Source organism: Ctenopharyngodon idella, chromosome 16 (assembly GCF_019924925.1).
Source record: "Ctenopharyngodon idella isolate HZGC_01 chromosome 16, HZGC01, whole genome shotgun sequence".
In the NCBI taxonomy this organism is placed as follows: Eukaryota; Metazoa; Chordata; class Actinopteri; order Cypriniformes; family Xenocyprididae; genus Ctenopharyngodon; species Ctenopharyngodon idella.
In genome coordinates this window covers 28,101,840-28,114,788 of record NC_067235.1, presented here as the reverse complement: position 1 = coordinate 28,114,788, position 12,949 = coordinate 28,101,840, and the positions used below count along the sequence as shown (strand labels likewise).

Genomic DNA, 12,949 nt, shown 5'->3' with positions numbered 1-12,949 from the left:
GTGACTTTGGCAGTTTGATACACGCTCCGAACCACTGATTCAAAACCTATGATTTGTAAAGAATCGAAGCTTCATGAAGCAGTGTTTTGAAATCGCCCTTCACTGGATATTGTGGAATAAAGTCGCTATTTTGTTATTTTTGGTGCACAAAAAGTATTCTCGTCGCTTTATAATATTAAAGTTGAAACACTGTAGTAACATGAACTGTTTTAAATACGTTTTTAGTAGCTTTCAGGGATTTGAAAAAGGGAGTGTTATTGCTGTCTATGGAGGCCTCACTGAGCCATTGGATTTGATCAAAAATATCTTAAAGGATTAGTCCACTTTCAAATAAAATTTTTTATTTGAAGGTAAACTATACCTTTTAATTTGTGTTCCAAAGATCAACAAAGGTCTTACAGGTGTGGAACGACATAAGGGTGAGTAATTAATGATATAATTTTAATTTTTGGGTGAACTAAACCTTTAAGCTTCAGGCACTGTAATGCCAGAAGCTTTAATCTGTCCAGAAAGTCGTTTTTGTGATATGATTGTAACGAGTTAAAGAGGGAACCTGTAAAAAGTAGCATGTACGGGCTGTGCTGCACTGGCCTCCCGCTTGCCTTAATAGCATTACGATGGATTAGACAACAGCTCAAGATCTAATTAATTAAACTGGGCCTGCTCGGGTCATGCATTTGTGCCCTCCAGTATTAACTGCACTCTCTATTCCTCACATAAAACACCATCCCGAACATTCTTGTTTGTTCTTTTTCACTTTCTTTTTGACAGCCAATGTAATTTTAAGAGAAGTAACAGCAAACTCTTTGCATATTATTCAATATAATGATTATAAAAGCATATTTCTTGCAAGGAATCGGCTACGTTTCCTGGAATATTTACTCATTGGACTCTGTTAAAGGGATAGTTCACCCAAAAATGAAAATTTGATGTTTATCTGCTTACCCCCAGGGCATCCAAGATGTAGGTGACTTTGTTTCTTCAGTAGAACACAAATGATGATTTTTAACTCCAACCGTTGCGGTCTGTCAGTCATATAAAGCATTGAAACGGTAACACCATCTATGAGAATAAAAAAAACATGCACAAGCAAATCCAAATTAAACCCTGCGGCTCGTGACGACGCATTGATGTCCCAAGACACGAAACGATCGGTTTGTGCGAGAAACCGAACAGTATTTATATAATTTTTTACCTCTAATACACCATTATGTCCAACTGCCTTGCGCATCCGGTTGGTGAGGTCTGAACACGCTCTGACAACGGAAGTGATGTCTCGCACTCATTGAAGTATAGGCGCAAGACATCACTTCCATTGTCAGAGCGCGTTCAGATAAACATCAAATTTTCATTTTTGGGTGAACTCTCCCTTTAAAGGAACACTCCACTTTTTTTGAAAATAGGCTCATTTTCCAACTCCCCTAGAGTTAAACAGTTTCACCCATGGTACGGCAGCAAAGTTCCTTGATCATTATGCCGGAATGACAGTATAGTTCCTAGCCATATCGACCTAGAAAATTGCAACTTTTCATTTTGCGTCGGTCTTAGTACACGATGTACCTACAGAAGAGTCAAGTTTTAAATAGGAAAAATATTGAAACTCTTTGGTCAGTTTTAAGCGAGATGCTAACGGTCTAATCAGATTCAATGAACTATGCTAAGCTATGCTAAAAGTGGTACCACCAGACCCAGAGATCGGCTGAATGGATTCGAAAACGGTAAAACTCAATTGTTTAACTCTAGGGGAGTTGGAAAATTAGCCTATTTTCAAAAAAAGTGGAGTGTTCCTTTTCAGGGGATAGTTCACCTCAAAAATGACAATTACCATCATTTGCTCACTCTTATGTCATCCCATGACTTATTTATTTCCATGAAACAAAAATTGTTTTAACAACAAAAGAAGTTCTTTAGCACACTGCTCTTTTCCATACAATAAAAATAAATGGTGACTACAGCCAATATTTTCAATGTTTTATATGTATTTTCAATATTTATATTAAATTATTTAAATTTAGTCTGTTCTTCACAAAGCTAGTGTGTGGCTTCAGAAGAATTGGAATTTAGTGTCCCTTTTGTGACCCATATGAGAACAAAAGTCAGGTTTAGAGTGACATGAGGATGAGTCATTTTTTTTTAAATATTGCTTCAAGTTCTAGACCTCAGACAGGATTCCTTTGTTATCTTTGTTCATGCCTTTCTGCCAGACACGTGTAATGATATAATCGTAACAGACGTAGGTCAATGGTTCATGTCATTTTGGTGCCAATTTTAGCTCCTCAGCTTCATGCGCTTTGATATCTTTATAATGTTGTTCTGTGTTTTTCCTGCCAACTGAGTGCCTTGACTGATTATTGTAATTAGTAAGGACCAGGATGGGTTTTCACAGGCATGCAGCTTTGCAGAGGGCTGTTGTTTTGTAGTTGTTGGGGTAGGGGAGTGTCGAGATAATGTGGGAGGAAGGTTTAGTATTGGTCGTCCCACCTCCACCCCCCTTTCCATATTGTTTGCTGTTGAATGTGTTGCTTTGTAACCGCACCGCTGTTTTCTTCTACATCTAATAAATATGGCTCTGTTTTGTATGTAATCTAAAACCAGTAATTGCCATTAGAGACTTAATTTAGATTTAATGATGTGCTTTGGAAACCTTTGACCCCAGTGTGTATGGAAGTCAACAGTGACTCTCTTCAGCTGGGGAATACATGCTTTGAAGGACTGATGCACATGAGATAAGTGATTTGCAGGTTTGGTGCTGCAATTGTGTTTCCTCTGTGTGTCTGAAAAATTTGCAAGATGTTTTCATGAGCTGTTGAGGCTGTCAAAGTGTGTACTCGAGTTTCGCCTCCCATGCATTCTCCACATAGACAAGCGTGTGAAATTGGTGTAGACACAGCAGGCGTTTGCACAGACCACACGTCTTCTCACACTTCCCACCGTTACACTATGAGTGCTCCCTGCACAAGAGCCAGCTGAATGAAGTTAGGTTCAAATTGCTTGGAGTTTTCTTTTCTTTTTGACATCATACTTGTGACGCACGCAGCTTCTGCTTCCCAGGAATTTGCCTTAAACACAAAAACTCAAGCATGGGTGGCAGACTTAACTTTTAAGCTTTCCTTAAAGCACGCCAGAGGCAGTTAAGATGTTATTTATGTCTGTTAAAAGCACGTCGGTTTTCTTGCACAGTTTTTTCACAGTGTCAGATTGAGTTTAGGAGGGTTGCTCAGCAGATTGGGATATGTGTACTGGAACATAAGAGAACTTGTGTCACGTTTTACTCGAGGCGTTTTGTTTTAAAATTAGAGTGTTCTGGATGGATATACAGGTACTCTTTTGGTTATCCACAATTTTTATTGTATTGAATGATATTGGATATTTAATTGTGCATGTCTATTTCCCTTATTTTTACATTTAGATTACTTTGGGCATCATAACACTCACTTAAAGGGTTAGTTCACCCAAAAATGAAAATTCTGTCATTTATTACTCACGCTCATGCCGTTCCAGACCCGTAAGACCTTCGTTAATCTTCGGAACACAAATTGAGATATTTTTGTTTAAATCCGATGGCTCCGTGAGGCCTACATAGGGAGCAATGACATTTCCTCTCTCAAGATCCATAAAGGTACTAAAAACATATTTAAATCAGTTCATGTGAGTACAGTGGTTCAATATTAATATTATAAAGCGACGAGAATATTTTTGGTGCGCCAAAAAAACCAAAATAACGAATTATTTAGTGAAGGCTGATTTCAAAATACTGCTTCAGGAAGCTTCGGAGCATAATGAATCAGCGTGTTGAATGCGCAGTTCGGAGCGCCAAAGTCACGTGATTTCAGCAGTTTGGCGGTTTGACACGTGATCATGATTCGACACGCTGATTCATTATGCTCCGAATCTTCCTGAAGCAGTATTTTGAAATCGGACATCACTAAATAAGTCGTTATTTTGTTTTTTTTGGCGCACCAAAAATATTCTCGTCGCTTTATAATATTAATATTGAACCACTGTACTCACATGAACTGATTTAAATATGTTTTCAGTACCTTTATGGATCTTGAGAGAGGAAATGTCGTTGCTCCCTATGTAGGCCTCACGGAGCCATCGGATTTAAACAAAAATATGTTAATTTGTGTTCCGAAGATCAACGAAGGTCTTATGGGTGTAAAACGGCACGAGGGTGAGTAATAAATGACAGAATTTTCATTTTTGGGTGAACTAACCCTTTAAAGTTTATATTTTGAGAACCTTGATAATTTAGTAACACTTCTAAAATGTAATATGTAGCCAATCGCAAAATGAATATAAATTTTTCAAACTGTACATTAGAATAATTAGCTTGTAGCATTTAAAATTGTATGTTTCAGTTTCAGTGTTTTAGTTTTAAGTTTTTAGACAAAATATTATGCCCCTACACACACAAACCTGTGCTTTGTATTAGTGGATGGAGTCCATGTGTTTTGGGCAGATCATGTCCATCACTGTGCATTTGTTTGCAGTTTGTCGACAACGTTTTTGTTTTTGCACATTGAAATGTGGCTCAGGAAGTGCTTACTCCTGAGAGAGGCAGTTCAGACAATAAATAATTCAGCTTGTGTGTCTGGAACACTGTTTGTATGTTGTATTTGATCTCTTCCTTTTCTTGTCCATAATGGACCTTAAAAGGACCTCCTCTCACATGCATTACAGGACAGGTGGATAAAGTCTTTCTCTTTATAGGTCACAGGGCAGTTTATGTGGGCGTACATGTCCCTTTAGGAAGACAAAGCAGACGTAGACATCGCCACCGTGGTCACAAGCACCATCGGAAAAGGAAGGACAGAGGGTCTGAGCGAGAGGACGGGCGAGAATCACCATCATACGGTAAGAATAACAGTCTAGAATGTCTCTATGTAGCTAATTTTCATGAAGAAATGGTAATAATTTCCTGTTTATTCCTGTCTATTTGTCTAAGTATCTTGACTCATTGGCTGTCTCTCTCTTACTCACTGCTGCAGACACTCCCTCACAGAGGGTCCAGTTTATTCTCGGCACTGAGGATGATGATGAGGAGCATATTCCTCATGACCTCTTCACTGAGCTCGACGAGCTGTCTTTCCGTGATGGAAACGCTTACGAGTGGAAAGAGACAGCCAGGTGAGGACACAAAATGAAGCCTGAGAGTGCATGTATGTATTGGGTGTTCTTGTGTGTACTGGTTTATTGTAAACTGCTATACTACATATATTGCCCAATAAAATTAATTGGCTGATAAGTATAGAGTGATTTAACAGACTTAATGAAATAAATATATAATGAAGTTAATAAATTCGTCATGAAATGTTACGATAATTACAACTAATTTATTGATTGAAACATTTCATTATGTGTTCAGTTATTTTGTGGTTATTTGATTCGTTTTATATTGTCTGCTTAATTTTATTTCAATGTGTATTTCATTAATACACGTGTTTTTAATTTTAAGGCATATTTCATGTGGTTTCACCTTCTTTTTCATGTTACATGAAAAAATAATGCCATATTTATTTGTTTCTACATTTTTTTATTGTACTTTTTTATTTATTTCAACACATTTCATTATGTATTTATTTAATTTAGTAACTCCACAATAAGGGCCATTTTGACATTATTTGCATTGGCTGATTAACAGGACAAATGTGTACAGAATGTTGTCAATTTTTTGAGCAATGTGCATTTTTTTTTTTTTTTTTTTTTTGTAAATTGAGTATGAAATGATATGATATATGATATAAAACACATGTAATTTCAGATAATTTTTTATAAATTTTGTTTAAATGTTATATTTTACATGCCCTATTATATTAACTGTTCTCTAGACGTGGACTTCAGCTTTGGTCCTAAAAACATAATGGTATACACTGGCCTCGAAAGTATTTGGACACATTTTAAAATGTCTGAAAGTCATTGCATTTAATAACAAAATATCAAACCAAGTGGCATCTATTCTACTAACAATATACTGCTATGGACAACCTGAACATGTCAAAATACTTGTCTTAATACTTGGTCAACATCAAATCCTATTTGTTGCAGGTGGTTGAAGTTTGAAGAGGATGTAGAGGATGGAGGAGAACGCTGGAGCAAGCCCTATGTCGCCACGCTTTCCCTGCACAGCCTGTTTGAGTTACGGAGCTGCATTCTCAATGGCACTGTCATGCTGGACATGAGAGCAAACACCATTGAGGAGATAGCAGGTAACATTTGGCTGTTAGATAAACTCTTATATCTCAGCATGAACACAATGAATGTCTAAAAATGAGTCTCTCTGCTTACAGACATGGTATTGGACAACATGGTGGCGTCTGAGCAGCTGGATGAGAGTTTGAGGGAGAAGGTGCGGGACGCCATGATGAAGAGACATCACCACCAGAATGAGAAGAAGCTCAGCAATCGCATCCCACTTGTACGCTCCTTCGCCGACATAGGCAAGAAACATTCAGACCCGCACTTGCTTGAGAGGAATGGTGAGAGCTTTTGCTTTGCTTGACTTTCTTTCTAATAATTATTTTAAATAATTTTAAATAAATTCTCTTTAATCAACTACTTAACTTTGTTCCCACTCAAAAACGAGAAATCAAGGAAAGTAGGGGTGCATAGGGTCCTTGTGCCTGTGGCCAGCAGCTGTTAAAGATGTCCGGCAGGGAGTATATGTGACTAGATGTTCTGTTCCTTCAGTGCTAAAAGCATTGAATTTGACTGTGAAGTGCATGGCGCATTTCATTGTTTGACTTCAGGCCATCACTGTGTGCTGTGTTGGCTGCATTTCCTGTATTTACTCACACCAAAAACTTCCTCAGGGAAGTGCTAAAGTGATGGTGTTGTCATTGTCAAGGCATGTTCCACAAGAAATGGAAGCTTGAACCAGCTGCGTGACAGAACAGTGGCGTTGTACAGAAAATAATTATGGGTTACTATGGTACATTAGATATTTAATAATATTTTATAAATATTTATGTAATTTATATTGTCTTGTGAATTTTCACAAGTGGTGACATCATATTACCATTCAAAAGTTTGGGGTCAGTACGATTTTCTAAAAATCAAGGCTGCTTTTCTTTTATCAAAAATACAGTAAAAACAGTAATATTATGAAATATTGTTGAATTTTTTTCAGGATTCTTTGATGAATAGAAAGTTCAAAAGAACAGCATTTATTTGAAATGGAAATCTTTGCTTTAACTTTTTATCAATTTAATGCAGCTAAATCCTAGCTAAATTAAAATATTAATTTCTTTTTATAAAAAAAAAAGTTACTGACCCCAAACTTTTGAACAGTAGTGTACTTGCATACAAATGGTGATTTTTTTAATATACGTTGAGCAGAAGTCAAACAACAAAATAGTTCACCCAAAAATGAAAATTTTGTCATCACTTTCTCACCCTCACCCCTGTATGAGTTTCTTTCTATGGTTGAACACTAAAGAAGATATTTTAAAGAATGTTAGTAATCAAACAGTTGACAGGCAGCCATTGACTTCCATAGTAGGAAAAAAATACTATGGAAGTCAGTGGATACCATCAACTGTCTGGTTACCAACATTCTTTAAAATATCTTCTTTTGAGTTCAACAGAAGAAAGAAACTCCCACAGGTTTGGAACAACATGAGGGTGAGTAAATGATGGCAAAATTTTTATTTTTGGGTCAACTATCCCTTTAAATTGCTTGGATTCAGACAGATTTACTGAATAGAAAGTACTGTGTATGTGGAACTAGCTTTAAACCCAGTGGACATTTAAAAAAAATTGTTCATAAGTTCATAACTTGTATAGCAAAAGATTGTGTTGATTAAATGTATTTACAGAGCGGTTTCAACATTCTTTTCTGCTTAGTTGAGAGTATTGCTTGCAAAAATAAGCTCTGTTCTGAAACGCTACTTGAGTGCTGCTTCTGTGAAACAGGCCAAGCTCTGATTCTCAGAGTTGAATGTGGGTTCTGTAATGGTTTACAACCAAAAAAAAGCTAGCTTGATTTAGTAAAATCCTGACGATCAGCGTGTGATGGTCATGTCTCTGGGTGTTGAATCGTGACTGATTTGCACTTTCCGTTCTTGCTGCCATCTCACTTCCTCACTTCATTCTAACCTTCCCAACTCTCTCATCTCAACATTTTTGCATTTATTTTATTCATCAATGTTATTTTATTCCATCTGCAGTCTGTTTACTTTGTTTTCCTCTCTTCATACTTTTCCTCATCCTTTTTGACCTCCTGCACTGGTCCCATCAGGGGAGGGTCTCTCTGCTTCCCGTCTGTCCCTCCTTAGACGTACCTACTCCACCTCCACTCCCCCCAGCTCGCGCCGTCCCTCCAGAGAGTCCCGCGGTTCCCGTTCCTCCATCATTCTCAACCTCTTTCTGCCCAGCGTCAACTCCTCCCCTGCCGCCACCCCCAACGGCTCCCCTTCCGCCACCCCTCAAAACACACCCCCTACCGCCCACCGCGCTTCATCATCTCTCCGCTCCCCAGGACCCTCTCAGCAGGGGCCCGAGCTGCTGGTGGCACGGGGAGAGAGAGAGGACATTCCAGAGGTCATGGTGTTCCCGCCTGAAGAGGAGGAGGAGGAACCGCAGTCACGGTCTTTCGCCACTAAGGATGAGAAGGTGGTTCATGACCCGGCCAGGCTGGCACAGCTATTGCCCCTACCGCAGTCAGGCAAATATCCAGCCCATCAGCATGATGTGTCACCTGCATGATACATTTGCTCAGCCTCTCACTCTTTTTATATTTGTCATGAGTGTTTGAGTCCAGAAAACTAATTACATTAGATAAGAAATGAATGTGCTACGCTAAGCAGCGATGAGCATTTTGAGTATTCTGTTTTCGATTATGGCACATACACTACTGTTCAAATTTTTGTTTTATTCAGTAAGATTTTATTCATTTTTTGGAAAGAAATGGCTACATTATGTTGATCAAATGTGACATTTATAGTCTTTTACATTGTTACAAAAATACTATTTCAAATAAATGCTGTTTTTTTTAACTTTATATTCTTCAAAGAATCCTGAAAAAAGTATCATGGTTTCCACAAAAAATTAAGCAGCACAGCTGCTTTCAATATTGATAATATTAAATGTTTCTTCAGGAGCAAATCAGCATATTAGAAGGATCATGTGACACTGTATTAATGACTCAGATTCAGCTTTGTCATCACTTAAATGATATCTTAAACCATAATAAAATAGAAAATGGTTATTTTAAATTGTAATAATATTTCACAATATTACAATATTGTCAAATGAATGCAGATTTTGTGAGCTTAAGGGACTTTTAAAAACATTAAAAAAAAAATCTTACTGACCCCAAACTTTTGAACAGTAATGTATGTGATTTTTTTTTTTTTTTTTTTTTTTTTTTTGGAAAGAAAAAAAAAATATTATTGTCTAATATAAAATGAATAATGTAAATGTAAACCCGAAACCTCTCACAAAAAGCTCGCTAATCTCAAACTTGTGTGTGTGTGTGTTTATACACAAAATAAGCTTAAAATTTAACCATAAAATATTTATATATTTTTTTCATTAATTATAAACACAAATCTGAAGTCATGCATGAAAGTAAATTGTATTTGGCAGTAAATAAATAAATAGAAAAAAAAATAGAAAAATAACACATCCAAAACAATCGGATTATGTAATACACACTAGTTTCAACACATTATCTCCAACACATTCTCTCCTGTCTCTTTCTGTCCTTTCACACTCTTCCCTCGGTCACCCTGATTAGTATTTGAATTTCTTCTTGTGTTCCCACGTGTTTTTCTTGAGTTTCACCATGTCTATTCAATCAGATGTTTTAAGGAGAGCTTGACTATACCCATATGAGACAGTTCAACTTGGCTCTGTTTTATCTTCCCCTGAGAAAACATGTATATACATGTACACAGAACATCCAGTAACAGCACCTGCAAAGATCATAGTGGTTCAGATTTTACTGTTCTCCTTGATGTTTTATAATGATCTAGTGGTTAAAGAGGTTTTTTTTAGACTAGACATTTAAGCATTCTTTGATGTCATTTTCTTAATAACACTTTATTTTTTATTATTAATACAACTGTCTGGGTTTATTAAAGTTCTTCCACAATCGGTGAGGTTGCAGGTTTCTGCTTTGGTTATAGGGGCATATGCACACAAGAAACCAGATCAATAAAACAAATCACCACAAGTTAAGCACACTATGAAGGGTGGTAGTACCTCACAGTTGCTAATAAATGATGTCATGCTGAGGAGCAGAAAGCTTCCTGTGACACTTTAGGTCACTGGCCTCTTGGAATACACTTAATTCCAGAAGTGTAAACTGAGCCTGTTGAAATGGGAGTGGGTGATGTCATGGAGTTGCTCCATGTTGTATATTGCTACATTCACGTTGGCAGAGTGTCCAGCTCGTGAGCTCGCAAACCTCCGTTCTGTGCCTGACGAGGCCCTAGCAAGGAGGCAGTGACATTAAACAATTGCAATGACTGATTTGTCTGTTCTACAGGGAAGACCATAGAAGGAGGGTCTTTTTGCTCCCTTTATTTTTAAGTTTGCATGACGTCAAACGGCAGGCTCAGATAGCAGGAGAGCTTGTTTCCATGAAATGTCATCCCAGGCCTACGCAGTTTTACAGTGCCTCTTTTTGGATATTGGGAGATGGTTTTCGATCACTGTGCTGTGTGAAGCTAAAATCCTTACACAGAAGCCAGGAATAGTTTGTTATACCTCAGTTAATGGTTTAGCCTTAATGCTCTCCTCAAATGAACTCTTCCTGCCATTCCATAAAAAAGGTTTGATTTCTATCCAACAAATTCTGTGGGTTGGAAAATTTTAAAGACCACTTTCTAAATGTTTGAAATTCACCCTTACAGCATCCATGAGTGTACACACTGTCGTGTGATGTTATCCAGAAAGCATGTGACCTGCTCTGCATGTCCACAATCCAGACCACACAATGAGTGTGCAGTTAACCTTCCCTGCATATTAAAGCTCACAAACATACATCTAAAACTGTCCTCTTCCACCACTTTCCTCTTTTTCTCGTCCCAACAGGTCTCCTTGCATCCCCCCAGTCGGCCCCGGGAAGCCTGGAGAACAGCAAGCACAGTGAAAGCCGTATGAATGGCGCTGGTGGCAGCCGGGAAAACAGCACTGTGGACTTTAGCAAGGTGAGCTTCCTCTGCAACATATCCTGTTGTAAACATTGTGGAGAGGTGTCACTTAAAGGAATAGTTCAACAAAAATAACATTTGTTTCCTCATTTTCTCATCATTTGTTCTCTCCTTGAACAGTTCACCTACCTATTGTCATTTAATTCTTAAACAAGAAACTTGATCGTGGCATGTGTCATTTCTTAATTCCAGTAAGTTTGTTGAATAATTGTGGGATAAGGAAGATCGTTTTTCCTGTTTTAATATTTAAAAGCACTGTGAATGATGTTTTGTGTAATTTGAAGCACTTTTGGACTTTTATGGTGAAGGGTTTCTTAGGGCTGAACAATAATCAAAATAAAATTGTGATATGACTGCGATTTATGTAAATAAATATATGCACTGTGCGTTTCAGAGTACGACACTGTGTTCATTTGGGAACGCAATACGTGCCAACCGTTTCTGGTGGGATGAAACAAGAGAAAAATAGCTTTAAGGGTTCCCTGTGGTTTTCTGCCAAAATAAAAGCATGATGGTTTAACTTTGAAAATGAAGAAATTATGTCATAAATATTAGTATAGTAATTTTACAGTTGTACTATAAAATGAATATTATTTTTATTAGATACTCTATTTTTTATTTTAAAATACAATAGTATTATTACAATAGTAATATATTTATTTTGTTTATTTTATTTAATAATAATAATTATTATTATTAATCACAATATATTGTGCAGCCCTACAAACAAGCACAGCAAACCAGGAGCTCTTAAAAAATTACAATTTTTAACAGAAAATTCACAACTTGATTTTTATTTATTTTTTTCCTCAAAATTGTTCAGCCCTAGGTTTTGTTTTTTGTTATCAGTCTCAGGGAATTAATATCTAATATAGGCCATTATCTTGTTATCTGCTTTAAAATATAAATAATTATCAGTTATCCAAATCAGCCAAAATTCCATATCAGCTCATAAAGGGTTAGTTCACTCAAAAATGAAAATTATGTTTTCTTCGTTCATCTTCAGAACACAAATTAAGATATTTTTGATAAAATCCGATGGCTCAGTGAGACCTCCATTGCCAGCAAGATAATTAATACTTTCAATGCCCAGAAAGCTACTAAAAACATATTTAAAACAGTTCATGTGAGTACAGTGGTTCAACCTTAATGTTATAGAGCGACGAGAATACTTTTTGTGCGCCAGAAAAACAAAATGACTTTTCAACAATATGTAGTGATGGGCGATTTCAAAACACTGCTTCATGAAGCTTCAAAGCTTTATGAATCTTTTGTTTTGAATCAGAGGTTCGGATCACGTATCAAACTGTCAAAGTCACGTGAACTATTGAAATTTTGAAACACATGACCTAATGAAGCCTCTTTTACTGAAATCACGTGACTTTGGTGCTCCGAAGCACTGATTCGAAACAAAAGATTCGTAAAGCTTCGAAGCAGTGTTTTGAAATCGCCCATCACTAGATATTGTTGAAAAGTCATTATTTTGTTTTTTTTTGGCGCACAAAAAATATTCTCGTCCCTCTATAATAAGCTTGAACCACTGTACTCACATGAACTGTTGCAAATATGTTTTTAGTACCTTTCTGGGCATCTGAATGTGTTAATTGTCTTGCTGGCAATGCAGGCCTCACTGAGCCATCGGATTTCATCAAAAATATCTTAATTTGTGTTCTGAAGATGAACGAAGGTCTTACGGGTGTGGAACGACATGAGGGTGAGTAATAAATGACATAATTTTAATTTTTGGGTGAACTAACCCTTTAATAGTTTTGGAGAGATTGTTTTCACCA

General features: G+C 37.0%; 1 protein-coding gene across 9 annotated transcripts in view; it reads left to right on the top strand.

Annotated features, from left to right (window-relative positions):
- slc4a7 (solute carrier family 4 member 7) overlaps positions 1-12,949 on the top strand; it is a 53,770-nt gene that overhangs the window by 20,030 nt on the left and 20,791 nt on the right. For 6 of the 9 annotated variants that reach the window (XM_051864646.1, XM_051864649.1, XM_051864650.1 and 3 more), the window contains exons 3-8: positions 4,714-4,857; positions 4,992-5,130; positions 6,049-6,209; positions 6,291-6,479; positions 8,240-8,665; positions 11,041-11,156. In XM_051864646.1, coding sequence (XP_051720606.1) covers positions 4,714-4,857; positions 4,992-5,130; positions 6,049-6,209; positions 6,291-6,479; positions 8,240-8,665; positions 11,041-11,156 — 1,175 coding nt within the window. The remainder of the gene's footprint in view (positions 1-4,713; positions 4,858-4,991; positions 5,131-6,048; positions 6,210-6,290; positions 6,480-8,239; positions 8,666-11,040; positions 11,157-12,949) is intronic. The other 3 variants (XM_051864651.1, XM_051864654.1, XM_051864653.1) reach the window with 1 other exon arrangement.